General features: G+C 47.1%; 1 protein-coding gene across 9 annotated transcripts in view; it reads left to right on the forward strand.

Moving 5' to 3' along the window:
* Nucleotides 1–16,892, forward strand: part of MAGI2 (membrane associated guanylate kinase, WW and PDZ domain containing 2) — a 3,248,720-nt gene extending 3,231,828 nt beyond the window's left edge. For 6 of the 9 annotated variants that reach the window (XM_069628029.1, XM_069628031.1, XM_069628030.1 and 3 more), the window contains one exon: nucleotides 14,026–16,892. In XM_069628029.1, the coding sequence (XP_069484130.1) occupies nucleotides 14,026–14,828 (803 nt within the window). In that variant the 3' untranslated portion in view covers nucleotides 14,829–16,892. The remainder of the gene's footprint in view (nucleotides 1–14,025) is intronic. The other 3 variants (XM_069628034.1, XM_069628036.1, XM_069628037.1) reach the window with 2 other exon arrangements.
* The last annotated feature ends 1,292 nt before the right edge of the window (nucleotides 16,893–18,184 follow it).

Genomic DNA, 18,184 nt, shown 5'->3' on the forward strand with positions numbered 1-18,184 from the left:
GAAAGGGGAATTCACAAAGGTTATAAGGAGATACTGTTGTTAAATTGTGAATTTAACTGTTATAATTGTGTTGCCTTTGACCTGCCAGGCATTACCTTATTGAGTTACTGGATGTATAAGTGGGAGCGACAGATGTCATTTGTTATAGTGCGATTCATGGGCATTCTGGTTGTCTGCTAACAGCACCTGGGCCCCATTTGCCAAGGTGTACCAATTATATAAACAGGGTTGTCAAAAGTTCCAACACATGCTTTAAACAGACAATTCCTTAATTCCAATATACATTAATAAGAAGGAGGTTAAACACTTGTTTCCCTTCCTTAATCTTTATGTGTATGGCTAAAATACCTCTCATTGAATAGTTTACATTCACAACTTCCATTCCCACACATGATTTGACCAATGGGTGCCCCATAGACCCCTTCCAGGCAGGTTGATACATCGAAGCATAGCCATCGAATACTGGACGAACGACTAACCAGGTTTCTTGTAAAAATATTATTTTAAATAGATTTTTGTGACCCTGTATATTCTATGAAAAAAGTGAGTTGACTTCACCAATAGTAAAGATCCTGAGCTCCCTGTCGGTTCCTTCTAGTCGTTGTGTCATTTATTGTCCCTGCCAGCCAAGACCAATCCTGAATTCAGCCTCCTCCTATTGACTTGCTGGTACTGCTTGGATCTCTCGCCCATCTTCTAAGCTGGGATTTACTGATAGAATAGTTTCCTAGGGCAATAGGCGAAGTAATGAACCCTGCCCACACACACTTGCAATTGGATCTTCATCAAAATACGGGGTTAAATCAAAACATAGCTGTCTCAAGGATTGCAATTCATGTACAATAATGTCAAATGCAAGTTTAGAACGTAGGTATAACAAAGCCTGATCAGTCTGGTGAAGGTCAATAAAATCGACCTGATTTATATCCTTTGAGTGAAGAAATTGCCGGCAGGTTTCCGACTGCACCCAAGAGCCGTGAAATATTCGATCAATTTAATAGTACATCCCTATTTTCGGGTAAAAGACTTTCCACAAGGATTCGATAGGTCGGAAGAGCAGAAAAAGAAACACTCAAAGCTCCCTTTTATCAATCCTCATAGTGGCAGTAATATTGCTTTCATCGACTCTAAAATGGCCATTATTTCATTCAGGTCCTTTAGAGTTTTTAAAAATGTTAAATGGCTTATTCTGGCTTATTCTTTCACTATTACCGCCCAGTAACAAAGGAGCAGCATTCTCTTTTACACCCTGCTTGAAATGAAATAAAGAATTTGAATCAAAACGAGCCACTCCACCATTCAAGAAGTCTTCGTACAATCTCCCAACGCCCCTGAATTAAGAAGATCACTAAATTTTGCAGTGGATGGGGCAATAAAGGGCTTGTGGACATTTGCAGCATTCTCCAGCAGACCCTTGGTCTGTACTGAATGTGAAGAAAATTGTTTCCCAGGTAACACATTCATATCATTGTCCGGCAAAGATTCCTCCAATGTGAAGGCTGAAGACTGGGTTTTATCCCCGTTTGTGAACCAAGGGGCAGAAGTTGTTGCTGATTCCGCAGAACGGCCATCACAGATCGGGGATTTGAAAGGGTTTGCATACATTTCCTTGAAGATTGTTTAAAGCTGGTTTTTGGCAGTTTTTTTCTCAACTTCTTTTCTGGCGGTTTCTTTGTTTTGCCTTTTCTTCGACTTTCTGTTTATAGCCACAACCTGTTGAGGTGAGGACCTCTGAGTGGCAGAAGCGGCTGCCTCTAGGTTCACGTCAGAAATAATCGGCAACGTATCAGAGGTATCAGGGCTAAGCATCGAGGCATTTGGATTAAGAGACAATGTTACTACTGTTAACGATTCCTCCTGATTTAGGTCTGTTATAATCTCTGCGGGCCATTGTGTCCCCCTGGACTCCACATTCTCCACAGTCTCAATCCTCTCTTGTTGGAGGGGATAGGAATGATGAACAACGTGCTGTGCCTCTGATTTCCGTAGGTCTTCTTTCCAATTGACGGGTCGCTAAACATTCTTTTACATTAGATTGTAGTCCCACATTATTAAACTTAAAGAGTAATGACTCAAATAAAGTGGAATGTATTTTGGACTCCGCCTGACTAGATTTATTTTGAACTGTGCATCCTGAACACTTTCTTTTTCCTCCAATATCCTTTTGTCAACCTGTTTCAACATTGCTCACAATCGTCTTGGCAGGACAGGGCTGCATGCGAATGAGGAAATGGAAGTGTCAGAAGTATAGACTGAGATTTCTGTGAGATCAAGCGATACTGATTCCCTATGTGTGGCATATGGGTTGCTCACCTGTTCCTCCACCACAAAATCAGACATATCTATAGTTCTTCATTCTGAATAATGTTATTTTTAAGAACACCCCAAAATATGCCCATCCCCCAATTGCCGTGCAGCAATCTTGTTCAATGAATGAATCAAGTTATCTGCAAATAATATTACCAGCGTCACCGGGTTAAAGAAAGACGTGATTTTTCTAGGATTGCTAGTTCTTGACACGCTCTCATATCCGACTCGTGTCTGCGGTCAAAGCAGAACTTTCTACCTGAGCAAAACTGTTACTCACCACTCCAGAAGGCCCTTCACCTAGATATAACGGTAGTTATAGGTCAATTGCCCTTTGTAAGGCAGCTGAAAACTCGTGCTGCATGATAACAGACTTCACAGGTTTAGACTTGCTCTGCAGCTCATACATGAAAGAATGAAGAATGCCACACTCAGAGTTTCTGTAAAAGGAACTTGCTTCGCTTGCCAACTGACAAACTGGTTCCAAGACACATCTCCTGCAGGTAACAGAAACAACAGACTTCAGGTATGATTAGCACATAAATTAAAGTTACTCACTGTAGTGACTAGAGTACTCATAGTCCTTAGTCCCCTTTCCTCCATCCGTGCGAGCATCCCCCAACATCGGGACAGTACCGGAACCTTTGGCAGCGAAGAATTGAGCTCGTTTTTTAAATTTAGTCCAGCGCACCCTCAAGGCCTAGCCCTCCGGCGCCTCACCTCAGTCCCCTTTTAACACATTGGATACTTAAATGCCTGGCTATACGCAGTACTTTAGCCCATAGCAAACAAGCCGGGGAAAGTGGATGGGACGTATGGAGGAAAGGGGACTAAGGACTATAAGTACTCTAGTCACTATAGTGAGTAACTTTAATTACTCATACGTGCCGTCCCCTTTCCTCCATCCTTGTGGGTGATTCCACCAAAAAGGACCATAGGGTGGAGCTGTAACAACCTTCCTCATAACTAGGATGAAGCAAAAAGGTTCTTCAGGACAGCCTGGTCAAACTCTGCACTCGCCTAGAGCTGGTATCCAGGGAATAGTGCCTACAGAACGCAGACAGAGTGGCCAAGTAGCCGCCCTGCTGATGACATCCCAGGAAGCATGCTTCTGAAACGCGACGGTTGTGGCCTTAGCTCTGACCGCATGGGCATGAATCCCTTCAGGGAACGGTTTGCCCAGGGCTGTATATGCCTCTGAAATGTCCTGGACCATCCACCAGGCGATAGAAGCTTTGGAAGGCTGGGACCCGGGCGTCGTGCCCCCAAACGTGACAAACAACGCATCAGACTTCCTGAAGGTTTTAGTCTGAGAGAGGTAGAACTTGAGGACTCTCTTGAGGTCCAAGGAATGCAAGGCCCTCTCGGCATCTGACTGCGTGTTCGAAGGAACACCCGCAAGCAGATCTCCTGATTCAGATGGAATGTAGTGACCACCTTGGGCAAAAGGTTTGAATGAGTGCGCAAGACAACCTTGTTGTTATGAAATGTGGTGAAGGGCTCGTACAATGACAACAGCTAGCAGCTAGCTAACCCTGCGCGCCGAAGTGAGCACCACCAGTAATGCTGTCTTCAGTGTCACCAGCCTGATGTCCACCGAGGCAATCTGTTTGAAGGGCTTGCGCTGCAAGGCCGCCAGAACCACATTGAGGTCCCAGACAGTACGAGGTCTGTGCACAGGCGGAAAAAGCATGGACAACAACTTGAGGTGGTCCTTAACCACCGGGTTGGGCGATGAAAAGAACATGTTCTGTGGAATTCTTGTAGGCCCCAAAGGCCACCAGATAGGTGAAGCAGGTATCGACCTGAACGCCAGAATGAGCCAGATGCGTGGAAAAAAGCCAGCACGTCATCCAGGGAGCAGGTAAGGGGATCAAGCCCCTTACTGCGGGCCCAGTGGCAGAATCTTGTCCACTTGCTCTTGTACGAGCCCGCGTAGATGGCTTCCTGGCCTCCTGAATGATGTCCCAGTTGTCCTCAGAGAACTGGGCATGGTGGAGTCTCAACTGGTCAGGAACCAGGCCACTAGGGACAGCCTGGCCAGATCCGGATGCTCCAATGCCCCGCCCTGCTGCGTCAGGAAGCCACTGCTGGGGAACAGAAGATGGCGCGGTCACTGGAAGCACAATTGCAGTAGATCCGAGAACCATGCCCACGACAGCCAGTGAGGGGCAATCAGGATGAGGCTGCAGCCCACTGACTCCCGGAATTTGCAGAGGGTCTGCTGGAGCATGGTGGAAGAGGAAAAGCGTAGCACTTGCGGGCGTGCTAGCAGAGCTGGAATGCGTCCCACAGAGACCCGTGATCCTGGCCCGCCCAAGACACAAACCGGGGGCACTTGGAATTCAGCGGGGATGTGCACAAGTCCAGATCCAGAAAACCCCCATTTCTGGAACAGGGTCAACAAGGAGTTGATGTTTAACTCCTACATGTAGGTGTTGTACCCCAAGCGGCCGAGCTGGTCCGCTTCTTCATTATTTTTCCCCAGGAGGTGGAGCGCTGAAAGCCAAATCCCTTCCGTAAGGGCCCATTCCCAGATCGCCACTGCCTCCATGCACAGGAATGGGGAACGGGTGCCACTCTGCTTGTTCAGGTAAAACATTGTGGTGGAGTTGTCGGTCTTGATCAGAACCGCAGTGTCACTGATGAGAGGCAGAAAAGCCTTCAGTGCCGGGCCCACTGCTCTGCGTTAGAGCAGATTGATATTCAGAAGGGACTTCGCCCTGGACCATGCACCATGAATCGAGTAGCTCCCCACAGTAGCCCCTCAGCCCGATAGGGAGGAATCCATTGTCACCACCGGAGTGAGTTCCAGTTGGGACAAGAGGGCTTCCACTACTACATTGCAGTCCATCAGCCACCAGTGAAGATCCAGGCGGAGGAACGGGGAAATTGGGATCCTGTCTGACTGCTACCCAGTTTCTGGGTCCCAATTGGCCGCCAGATGGAGCTGGAGGCACCTCTTCTTGTGGAGGGCGCGCTGGACTGTGAGCCCGCAAGATGCCATCAGCCCCAGAAGGTGCTGGAACCACCATGCTGAAGTGGTCAAGTTGGACAGAAAGTACCTTATCGCCTGTGTCCCAGCGCACCCCAAGGAACACCAGATCCTGGACAGGAGTAAGCTGTGATTTTCACTGGTTGAAGGAAAAGCCTAGCTGACAAAGAACATCTGACAACAGTTGGGAGGAGTGCACCACCTCCTCTGGTGAGCTGGCCTCGACCAGCCAGTCGTTCACATGAGTGTATAAGTGATGGCTTTCCAGGGGGAGGAGACCAGCCACCACATTCATAAGCTTCATAAACACACAAGGAGCCAGCACCTTTTACTGGAAGTGGTACGATATAATCATGAACCACAGAAATGTCTGATGCAGCTGGTAGATGCGGACATGAAGGTACACAACCTTGAGGACTACGGAACACATCCAGTCCCCTACACACAGAAACTCTGATATGCACAGGAGTAATCAACTTGAAGCGCTCGAGCAGTAAAAACAGGTTGAAAAATGACAGGTCCAGAACTACCCTCAGGCCAGCCTGGTTGTTCTTGGGTACTGCAAAAATCCTGGAGTAGAAGACAAAGGATCTCCTGTAAAAGGGCCAGGGACCCTATCTGACGTAGAGGAGGAGAGGATGGTAGAGGAAAAGGAAGAGGAAGACTGAAGCCTGTGGAGACTATAGAGAGGTTCGAAGGACACTTGAAATAAAACTTCCAGCTGCCCTGGAAGAGAACCAGCTGGCCCCCTACTGAAGAGCTGTGTTCCCCAACCATTATGTCACCGCTTTTTGGCGTCTGAGGCAGGGGCAGAGGAGGGGCAGTGGAAAAAACTGTGCAAAGACCTGTGCTGCTTCCTTCTGTTGTCGCTGGGCAACCTGTCAGGCCTCTGTGAGCCACGGTCCCAAAACCCCTTGAAGCTGGTAAATGCGCTGGGTTTGAAGTCGGCCCTGTCCTGCCCTGACACTAGGGGAAGGACTTCTGCCCTGGCTTGGTCAGGTTGTCAGGCTGGACAAGGACTTGACGGTTTGTGTGGAGGTCTTCTTTGTCAGCACATCATCGGTGGATGAATGAAAGTGGTCCATGCCCTCAAAGGGCAGATCTATGATCCGCTCTTGTACATCTGAGGAAAACTACGTGGCATGCATCCACGTCTTTCTCCTTATCTCATCCCCCAGGGACAGTCCTCTACTGGCTGTGTCGATGTGGGAGACCGAAGACTCCATGAGGTCCTGCGCAACGGCCTGTGCATCTGCCAGGCCGGCCTTGAAGGAGGCTAGCCTCTCCAGAAGGAGGTTAGGCAGAAACTCCCTGAGCTCCCGCCACAGCTTATGGTTAGCCGCAGCTAAAAGGGAGTCAGCATTGGCCTGCCGCAGATGCAGCCCATAAATGGCATACCATTGTTTTCCCAAAGACTCAAGGACCTTGTCCTCTTTGGACAGACATCAGGAGGAGGCTCCCGAGGAGGAAGACAATGAAGACGATGGTTTAAAATAGAGAAAGGCAGCAACCACCACTGAAGTGAGGCTGAGGGTGGGAGGCCAGGAGGACCGGCTCCCCGTTCGTCAGCCAGCCTGAACCTGCTGTCCAGCTTCATGTTCATCTGGGCATTGGCCCTGGGGTTCTCCCAGACCTTTCTCACCACCTGTAAGACATCTTTCTGGAGTGGAATTCAGAACGATATGTGGTGCATTTGCCCAAAACCTCTGCTAGCACTCCTGACTCCTGGGGGCTTCCTACAGCAGCGGGACCCCCAAGAACTCTGCAAGGCACTGAAGGCGGTTATGATATGATAGGTTATTTATAACGCGCTTAATACCCAGAGGTTTCTAAGCGCGGACCTGGGAATCGAACCTGTGGTGCTCCGTGTCGTCTTGTTTCCAAGATGAGCACGTTGCCCCTGAGCTATCCTCCCGAAACTCCCGAGACTCATGAAAGGCCTCAGCAGATGCAGAGGGTTCAGCGTCCTTGGTGTCATTGTTATCGTTGCTGCCATAGTCCCCCCACCATTTCTTACAAACTGAAGGGAGTCCAGGCCCTGGGACACAAGTGCCAGCGGGGTTTCCCTTTGGTCAGGAACCGAAGACAAGTCCAATGGTTGTTGAGGGAGAGGCATTGGTTGTACAGGAGGAGGCAGAGGGGTCTGGATAACCAAGGCCCGGACCGGGGGACGGACAGGCACTGACACTGACAGCACTGGAGGAACAGGCAGAGGGCCCAGAGGAGGAGAGAAGGGTGGCACCACCTGCATGATCACCTCCTTCACTGTATCCTTGAGGAGCCCCGTCATCTGTATGCAACACATGAGATGGAGGAACCACTTGAAGAATCGGTCCTCACACTCCACCAGCTCCCTATTGGGTCGGCCCTCCAAAGCACTTGGTCTCCACTCCTGATCGAAGTGCCGAGGTTCATGAGGCGTGTTGCCATAAGGCTGCAAAGGGTAAATGTACTCCTGAGGAGACCAGACACTTGTACCATACATTCCACTGCGGCTTCCAAAGGGAATGGGACTGGAACCTTCTTGCAAGGCCCATTCAATGGGCGAGAGCACGGGCAGGCCCTGATTCAAAATGACTGCCGGCCTACCAGGCTTCACCACATTCCTATCCACCATCTTGGGGCCCTGTGCCATGCCCTAGGTGAGAGGGTGCTCAGGCCCAGAGTCACGTGCTTACCCGGACATGGGAGGGCGCACCTTGGGCCCCGAAACAGAAGCATCGACCTCAGAGATCACTGGTAGGTGTTGAGCCCCGGGCCGCTGGCCCGTTGTCCAATGACCCTGGTACACGACCTCAGAGCGAACTCCGGTAGGCAGTGGCGGTAGAACATGAGGATCCCTTTGGAATGATAAGGAGGATGAACTTCAGTGACCCTCCGAGGACAGCGGTGTAGGGCCCCTGAGCCCCTCGGTTTGGGAGCCGAGGGGCCTTGATGGCCTCGGATCTGCCCACGGAATGCCTGGAAGAGCCCCTGGGCCCCGCAGCTTGGGACCCGTTACCCTTAGAGGGCTCAGGCATGCCATAACTTGAATCCAAGGAACCCTTGCCCAAAGGAGCCCCTGGGAAGGAGTCTCCTTGCTGAGGAGCTGTGCTAAACAAAGGGCCTACCTTGTCTTGACGGGAGGTCCTAGAGACAAAATCCTTAAGGTGAGTTGGGGGAGAAGTGTGGAAGATCTCCCTCCAACACGACAACTGATTCTTCAACGCCCGGTGAACAAGGGCATTGCAAGCTGCACACGCGTCCGAGTGGTGGTCGGGCTCCAGGCACTCAAGACAAAGTGCATGGGGGTCCGAGGCCGGGAACGAGCAGTCGCAGAATGCACATCTCGTGAATCCTCCTGCAGCTGACATGTGCGAGGCACCGAAGGGAGGTGACAAGATGATTTGAAAAACAAACAACGGGAAGCTAGCAGAACTTAAAAAGCGTCTGCGCCTAGCTGCCAAGTCCGACACTGTCTGTGCAGAAAAAGGGACTGAGGTGAGGCACTGCAGGGTGGGGTCTTGGGGGGTGTTCCCATGCCCAGGCCTGTGCCCCTGCACGCTGGATTAAATTTAATGGGGAAGCTCAATTTTTCACTACCAAAGGTTCCAGTATCGCCCCCATGTTGGGGAACGCCCAAAAGGATGGAGGAAAGAGGACGGGCGTATGAGTACAGCCTGTACTGACGAACTGACTCTACACACACCGCACACAGGTCATATGTGATGAGGCTAATAATACTTCCGTGCACAACAAGTGATGCGACATGTGGTAAAAGAAAAGCTATCCTAACACTAAGCTCATCACACGCGGGATTGTTGTCCAGTCAGGCAGGTTTGCAGAGTTTTGGCAAAGAGCATGGAGAACAAAATGACATGTTACGAACTTCATTTGGACATTTTCTGTAATGCTCAGTTACCCTGAAGACTCAATTTTATTATTCATTAGGTCAAAGAACAGCCAAATTACCCTCTGTGTAACATGCTGGTTACACACCATCTGGATAATTCTACCCAATTTCCAAACTCCCTGAAAACCGGCAGAGGCAGACCAAGGTAGACCTACCGAATTGCTGCACAGTCAGGACTGTCTGATATCCTATATCTAAATGAGGATCGCCAGGGTGTATTTAGAGGATATTTCATATGACAGGAATATTAAACTCAAGGCTGTCAGTCAGTGTAATTCAATTATGCTTCAGTTACTTGTCCGGGACATAGCATTTGTTATGCATGATTGATGATATAACTGGTTCTTATTTGCAGAAAGTGTTTTGAATACAGTCAAAAGCCTTCAGCAAACATCCTTAGCCAGAACTGTTTTTTTCTGCTTTCAATCATGGTTCCTTGATATCGCATCCTATGAAGAGCCTAGGTAATTGTATTAACGATGTTGATGACCTTGTATGGGATTTCATCACAAGGATCCCTTGTGTAAAGTGCACTGTTGGCAAACATTCGACGTTCTAAATTCATTGCTGTCAAATATTGTCTAATTTAATACAACACTGCATTTTTGATGTTTTGCCAAGCGTTTCTATATAGTGGGATAGCTCCTTGCTCCACCTCATTTACATTTCTTCTGCTCCAAATCCCTGCTTCATCCCTATGAATTTTCAGGAGAATTATGATTTTACAATTCCTGTCACTGATGCCCCCTGCTCTGCGTTCTATCTCTGTGACCTCAGTGTACCCTATCTCGGTGCCAGTCTCCAACTTCCTGCCCTGTCTGTTTTCCATCTCTTTTGTTTAACCTACACTTCTCTCCCACTTCAAAGCCTGTCTGCTATTTCTTGGCCCATCATTTGTTCTTAATCTCTGAGTCCCTTCCCTTCTACGTATCTCTCTTCTTTGCCATATCACCCGCCTTTCTATTGCTACGTTCCATGTCATTGTTATCCCTCTCACTCTATATGGTCCTCATTCCAAGCCTCTGTGCACACTCCCCACCCAGACACTAGGCCATGTGTCTGAATTCAATGCAGCCCTGTTCCCATATCCACATGCCCACTTTCTACCCACTCTGTCTCCGTTCCTTGCATCTGTGCTTCTGTCCCTCCTATTCCGACCCCTTTCCATGCCACTGTGCCCTCTGCAGCACCCCATTATCAGTCCCAAGTCTTTTTTCAACAATGCCGTGGTATATAGTGTGACGAACCGTCAGATAGTGTCACTTTTTCCCAGGAGGAGACCCTTTCCATGAGGCTAGGGTGGTGCTACTGCTAACCTATAGTCCCCCCAAGGGTGGAAATATTCACTAGAGACTGGAGAAGGTATCCCGCTTTGGAGGCAGATCACCAAACACTGCAAAAGCAGAATCTGGAGGCCGGTGGGCGAAAGTAAGACTGAGACAGAGAAGAATCGATACAATGGCCCAGCGAAAGAAACAGATATCATAGGTGAGCCGCCCAGAAAGCATTTGACCATTTGTCAGGGTTCCGGGCCAGCAGGACGATAAGCAGTGTATCGCGGTGGTGTGACCTGTAGTGGGTGGACCGAGGCCTGTCGCAAAGGGAGATGAAACGAGTCTGGCGAAAATCCTGAGTGGTGGTGTATGCCTGACCGGTACAGAAGGGACAGTCGAGTCTATTACCACCATTACCTGTAAGCATTACAGGGCTTCTGAGACAAGCACCCAGCTAGAGGGAATCTATATATCACCACAAAATCCCCGGCAGAACCAGTGAGACATCCCAACGCTGAGAGCGGGTAACAGAAATCGTTACAATCCTGGAGGGAGCCAAAGGGAAATTGAGAAAGTTATTAGAAAACAAACAAAGACAACCAACGTAACAAACTGTGAAGTCAATAAGGAGATGACACTCACCTTATCGGTTGGGAAGTAATTCTGTTCTCAAAAATGAAACCCTACTCCCCGAAATGTTATTCAAGGGGTTATCTTCTTGATTGTGGAGAGAAGACCCGAAACCCTTAACGGGATTTTCAGGAGCATAATTAACAAGAACACAGTTATGTGAGGACTTTTGAGAATAATCTTTGGCAGAGAAGTAAAACCCCAAAACACGTGCAAACTGAAAGTCCTCCTACACCCACTCCAGAAACATATTGGAGCTGGTCTTGAAAGCAAAAGCCAATCATCACCTTTCAAAAGGACATTTTGAAATTGCTATTGGTGGACACCAGAGCCTGTCAAAAGTCCAGCCCATTCAAATCCCAGGGGTTAATGTTCCTTTCTTAAATAATGAAGGAATATTGTTCTCGTCTTTGTCGTTTTCCTCCCTTTGTAAAAAGAGGAAGAAGCAGATGAGGTAGTGAACCACTTTGTATCACAGTTCCCTAAGTAGTGCCACCAGAGGGTGGGACTGGAGAGTTGAGAGGGACTCAGGGAGCATCTTCGTCTTCCCATTGGGGGCATGATAAAGAGGATAAAGGAAGTGAAATGTGCTGATAAGTTTTGTTGAAAACTATAAGAAACATTGGAGAACCAATGAGAAGGGAGTCATTGTCCTAGCCCCAAGAGGATCTTGTAGAACTGTTTGTTTGTTACAAAAAACTTGGAACCTTAATGGAACTTTTACTTTGAGAAGACTCGGCATTCTCCTGGGTCACAATCGGAACTCAAACTTGATTATTGTTTATTGTACTGGAAGGGGAAACTTTTGGACTAGGACGGTGCCTTTTTATTTGAACTGTCACAGACTACCTGACAAGCCCCCACGTTTCTTTAGTTTAGGTAGGGAAACCCCATTAGAGCTAAGCACAGATAGATGTATCTTTTTTGTTGAACAAATCTCTATAACAATCACCATAGCACCACTTGGTCAGTCTCTTCATTCCTTGTCACCACAAATGGTGTCAGGATGTGATACTGCGAGGAGCCGCTTGGGGCTGGGTTAGGATGCTCCTCCTGTGCTGGGTCGCGACCTGACCTCATCTTGTCACTGGTCGCCATCTTAGGTACAGGGCTTTAGTGAGGAATGCCTATAGTCCGGTGTAGGGCCCGCAATCAATCCTAGACCTCAGGGCCCTCGAGGAGAGATACCGGTAGTCTGTAACAATTACTATGTTACCACTAGGTCAGTCTCTTCATTCTTTGTTGCCACAATAGTTAGCTTAATTAAATATTAAGTGGAATTCTCTGTAAAATAAATTGCATTGGTGCATTGATGACCGGTCATGTACTGTGATTTATATAGCATACACCTAGCTCAATAGCAATAGGACATTGAACAGTTATAACTTGGTATTGTGTGCCAGGGGAGTGGGTGAGAAGGATGCAGAAGAGCTTGGGATGCCGGCTGCCGCACAGTAGCTGTGACTCACTTCTGAGCATCATAATTTATGATCTCTGTGATATATTCTAGGGCTTGGGTGCATGGTTGGATATAATAACGTGTTCTATTTGTACATGATATGATAGGTTATTTATAACGTGCTTAATACCCAGAGGTTTCTAAGCGCGGACCCGGGGATCGAACTTGTGTTCCTCCGGGTCGTCTTGCTTCCAAGGCGAGCACGTTGCCACTGAGCTATCTTCCCGAGACATAGTGACATTATTATAGTAGTACTCAACCAGCATATCTGCCAATATATTATCCAAGAAACCATAATTGTAAAGAATAAGATATTCAAATACGTAAACCTATGTGTTAGTGGAAAATACACCTTAGTAGCAAAATCTGTTGCATCGTTTAAACTCGCACATGAAAATGAATGTTCTATTGACACAAAACTCTTTTTTTTGCTCAGACCAGCAACAGAGGGAAAAGCACATTGCTCATCCAAGGCACCTCTTTAGCCTAAAGGAAGCCTGCCCTGGAGTGAAGAATGTAGTTGTGCCAGTATTTGTTTAAACAATGATTTTAGACAAAGCTATGGCCATATGTTTTTTTTAATATATATATCCGTATCTTTATTCCAGCCAAGACATTTTTTTCATTAATTCTTTAGACATTTTTGTTGTGGGCCTAATGCATGTATGATAACTAGCCAGTCTTCGAATGGCCGTGAAAACTTTGCTACTCTAGTTTGAATTATATGGCGATCAAGCTCCCCGGTAATGGAGTCAGAATGTGTACACGTAGGAGCAATTTGGTGCCCCTTGTTGATGGCAACATTGGTGGCTCGTTAATACTGTCACGTCCAAGGCCAAACCCTGCTTTAGCACAATGAAAATAGATTGTAAGCTTGCTTTTTCTGTTTTGATCAGAAATATCTCACTTTGTGCTTCAGTAATGTCCTATGTGTGAGTTGTGGGAGGAGTGAAGCTTTGTTGCATGTGCAAGTAGCGTGCCTAACGATTTTCCTGTTAATTGAACGAGCCACGTGATGATAATTTAAATAAGGGTCGAAAATATTGCCCTTTTCCTGTCCGAAATATACATCTGGACATTTTGTGTTTAACTGCATTAATATTCTCTGTATATGTATTCTGCAGATAACAAAATAAGAACCAAGATCAGAATTCAGATGTTTTCTTGACATTCTCTGCTTGCGGAAGCACGCACATTAGATGGTAGAAAAATCTTAGCAAAAGGCTGCTTGGCCTGGAAGACACATACGCCAAGGGAGCACATTGCATATTCTCAATACACCAATATATTCCAGATGGCTAATCAACTGCTGACATTTGTTGTTCATTTATCCGTAAAATTAGTCACATAGACAGATGAAAATTGAGATATTTATCATTTGGATTATTTAGTTTGTGAAAGAAGAGTTTTCTAAAAACTGTATTAATGCTATTTCTCCGCTAATTGTCTCTTTTTGCTGTTCTAACAGACGAACCAAACTCCTGGAGCTCTCCCTCTACCACCTCCCCAGGGATCCCGGAAGTAGCCATTTCCCTCGACGACGTGATCGTGCCATTATCTTCATCGCATCTAGCCCTGCCCTCTGACCCTTCTCACCAGATAAATCCAGAGCTAGCTTGGGATATCCAGAGGGAACACGACATGGTGACACCAAAGGAACGTTCGGCGACTGGCTACAAAAAGAAAAGACTGGGGGAGACAAGCGAGAGGTCTGTGAGTCCCAGGAAGGCCGAAAGGCCAAAACGTGAAGAGACTTCAAGGAAGGGATTCTCGGAGGGCAAACACAAGAGGTTGGAAGGTGGCGGGCCCACCTCAGATGGAAGGGAAGCTGAAAGCAATGTGCCCCGAGGAGCCAGAGCAGGGAATAATGTGTACGCTGGAACCAATGAAACTGGACTCCAGAGGTCCAGATCCCCGGAAGCACACACAGAGGGGGCGGTGTTCTGCACAGAAGAGGATCTCAAACCCGCCCAGGCCTGTCATAAAAGGGCAGCTTCCGAACAGTCCAGGGGAGATTCAACCAGTGCCACTAGAATGTACAGCAGCAATAGCCATGGCTCTTGTGGAAGCACCACAGCCCAGGAACAGCGAGAACCTATTGTGAGAGGCAGTGAGTTCCCCAGGGAGGGGTATCCTCATTCTTGTTATGCCAGCCGCACCATCACCACAACAGCACGGAAGGCAACAGTCTCGCCAGGGCCCTGGAAAATCCCTGGCTCCGACAAGCTTCCTGGTGTGCTCAAGGCTGGCACGTCTGCGCTCAGCAGATAAATCAATGACTTTTGCCGCTCTTTTACCTAGAATTCAAAGTGTTCTTCTTAGCTCCGCTCTCACACTTTTATTTAAGTTTTACTTTAATTTATTTTAAGTTTTATGCACATACACAAACACGGAACGTGGAGGACCAGAAGCATTTGTTTGTTATTTCAATGAGAATGTGCACAGTGTCTAATATATTCGAAAATAAAAAAGCATGTACAGTAGTCAAAAGGAGATATAAAACTGTACCTGAAGTCCTCAAATCTGCTCCGGGGGCTTTGGCAGCTATGGAAGAACCAAAATATCGCGAGAAGGACAGCTGCAGTGTAGCTTTAGTATCTTCCCACTGCATGAAGGGTATGAGTCTCATCCAACCTGTGTAGCAAGACATTGGCCAAATTTAGAGCAATCGCAAACTGGAACATCGCCTTAAAAAACAACTGCACTGAGCAAACTGAAGCCGAGGAAGAACTATATCTTTTAGTTGAGCTGAAGTGTTGTAAATATACTGCTATCCACATATCTAGACAGGGGTTGGGGTGTTTCTTTGAGGCATCTGAAACTGTATACCCATGCCATGTTTTCATCATAAGCATTCTGTCGACTAGTCCACTGGACCACCTCAGCGTCATTGCCTGATGAGGATGGACGGGGATTCAGAAGATACACCGGTGGGGTATTGTTTTTAGCACTATCCTTTCAAAACACAAGGTGTTCGCCAAACCACATGTATGTACAGTTGAAAGAGGGGATTTGGGTGACATGAAGTTGGGAGACAATTAACAGACTCCATTTTCTACAGGTTCCCAGAATTTAATGAGGAGACAGACAAATCCTGAAGTTGTGCGAAATTAAAAAGTGTGATTTTGGATATCAGTACGAGAACCCGCCGGGTGTTCGATCGGCCGAAGCTGCAGATTCCTCATGCCTGGGCCTGACTGTCTAAGCAGAAAGGACACTTTGATTTGTAATATGTATCATCTTTTTTTACAATTTGAATACATCATATATTCAGAATATTTTTTGAAGTGCTTTAGCACAGTTGAAGCCGCCACTACCAAAACAACGAATGTGTGCTCTTTACGTGGCTTCACATGAACAGTATTTCTATAATGTGCTTTGCAAGTCGTGTCTCTGGTCACTGTGGACGCCTCAAGCAGGGTGTACCTTGTTCTTCGACAATTTCCCATGTTGGAATTCTGTTTAGTTACTCTGCACCTTAACTGGGCGTTTCTCGCTCCATGATGTCCCGTCCCCACCCTCCCGCTACCATCTCACTAGGTTTTTGGTCACTGGTGCTGTATGAGGCCCTGTGGATGTAGAACCACACACAACGGCAGGCTGGTTTTGTACCCCTATGTCATGTTGAGCGAGACAAAATGGGAGCCATCTAGCTCAAATCTTAAGGATCAGGATTTTGGTCCAATTTGCACGGCTGATTCATCCAAAATGATGAATATCTCTGATTGGCTGCCATGACATCTTACGGTGTACGCTTGTCAAAAGCAAGGGCGTGGCCAATGAGGACATCTGCAGCTTTGACACACTTGTTTTCCAATAAGAAAGCACAAGCCCAGCTAGCTGTTTACAAAACTATCTGGTAAGGATTAGCCTCTACCCCTTGAACTGAAAGTTTGACATTCACTCATTCAATCTGGTTCAAAACAACGCTAAAGTAGTGTAGCTGCACGCCCCGGTGCCCCTAATCCCATCTCCTCCATATGTGAAAACTTGAAGAAATAAGATTATGCCAGCATAAATTCGAATTTGCACAATTCACTACTACTCCGTGTGCAGGTATTGATTTATACGGCTGTAATCGATAACCTGTGAAAAGAGCATGCCATCTGGCTCCCATTCGAAATAATATTTCTGTGTAGTGTTAGCTGTTAAATGACCCTGTACAGCTGTGCCTCTATAAATATAATTCCATGTATTAATAGTCACAGAAAGGCTGTAAGCGAGCAACTATTTTTATGAACTGCACCACTATGGATAAATTAACTTTTACAGAAATCTTGTTTACTGTATGATATTCTAAAACACTGTCAAATAAAATATATATCCAAAACATGATTACTTTTCTCTAGTGGGGCTATAGTTGTCTCCTGCTATTCGTTTTCAAAGGAGGTTTGTATTAAGAAATTGATACAATTGGTGCTCCTTACTTGTCCTGTAATCAAGTACCAGGAATCAATGGACCAATTCATGAATGGTAGGAGTAAAGACTAACATGCATGAAATCATACTTGACATATAAAGAAAAGCATGTCAAAGAATGTTGCATATTGTGAACATGGGTGAAACTGATCAAGATATCCCACCAGAGCTGTTGCATGGATTGCACCAAGAGGCTTGTTTAATCAGCAGGGTCAGAAATACATGCACGAGTCCACAGACATCCAACCACTGATTTTGAAACATTATAGGGTGAGCAGAAGCAGCTTATAAAGTGACTGGTGCTCCACAGCCCTTCCCTCATGATTCAACACACTGCTCCCTCTGATCTTTCCAGTTTGTCAACCATCTGGGTTGGCATCTGGAGTGTCATGTCATTGTGACGTTTAGAGATGGTTTGTAGACGTGATCAGATGAGGCAAGTCTTATTGTGCTGAGATTTGGGCAGAAATAAAGTATGCTAATTCCGGTAACACAATGAAATGAATGTGCTAGTGGGTAAACAGAAAACAAACATATCCTTGTGTTTCTTCTTATATTGAAGGCAGGCTGCTGGCCCTTTTGTCGGTTCCACACAGTACCAATCACCCAGCTTTGGACAATCCTGCATGCATGCGCAACAGAAGGAGGCTAATTCTGCTGTCCGAGTGAGGAGTGTAAGGATTTTTAAATATCAATTGGGGTCCACCTGTTCAGGGCAATTTGACAAACCACCCCAAAACCAGATTCACGCAATTATTTATGCAGGATTCGTAGACGGGTGACAATGGGCCTCATTACAAGCCTGGTAGTCTAGAAATAAAGGTGCCGGTAGCAGCGTACTGGCACCCTTTCCGGCCCACCAGACTACAAGTATGCCTGCATGGGTTGTTTCTCGCGACAGGTCTAACCTGCCAGGAGCGCCGGCCCCTGCATGCATGGTTTTCACGGAAGCATGGGCACTGTTAGCAACCGTGCCGGTGCTTCCGTGTCGGGAATGGTGACTTACACTTTCCGCCGCCTGACATCCCGGGCCGCGGGACTTGTAATGTCCCGCTGGCACCGGGATGTCAGGCAGCGGAACTGTGTTAGAGTTTGGCGCCAACCCCTCCGACAGCACCGACGGGTTGCCGCCAAACTCGTAATGAGACCCAATAACCCTAATTTAATTACTTCAAAATACAATAATCACACCCCACAATCTGGGACAA

The sequence above is a fragment of the Ambystoma mexicanum genome, chromosome 12 (genome assembly GCF_040938575.1).
Source record: "Ambystoma mexicanum isolate Mex_15411 chromosome 12, UKY_AmexF1_1, whole genome shotgun sequence".
NCBI lineage: Eukaryota > Metazoa > Chordata > Amphibia > Caudata > Ambystomatidae > Ambystoma > Ambystoma mexicanum.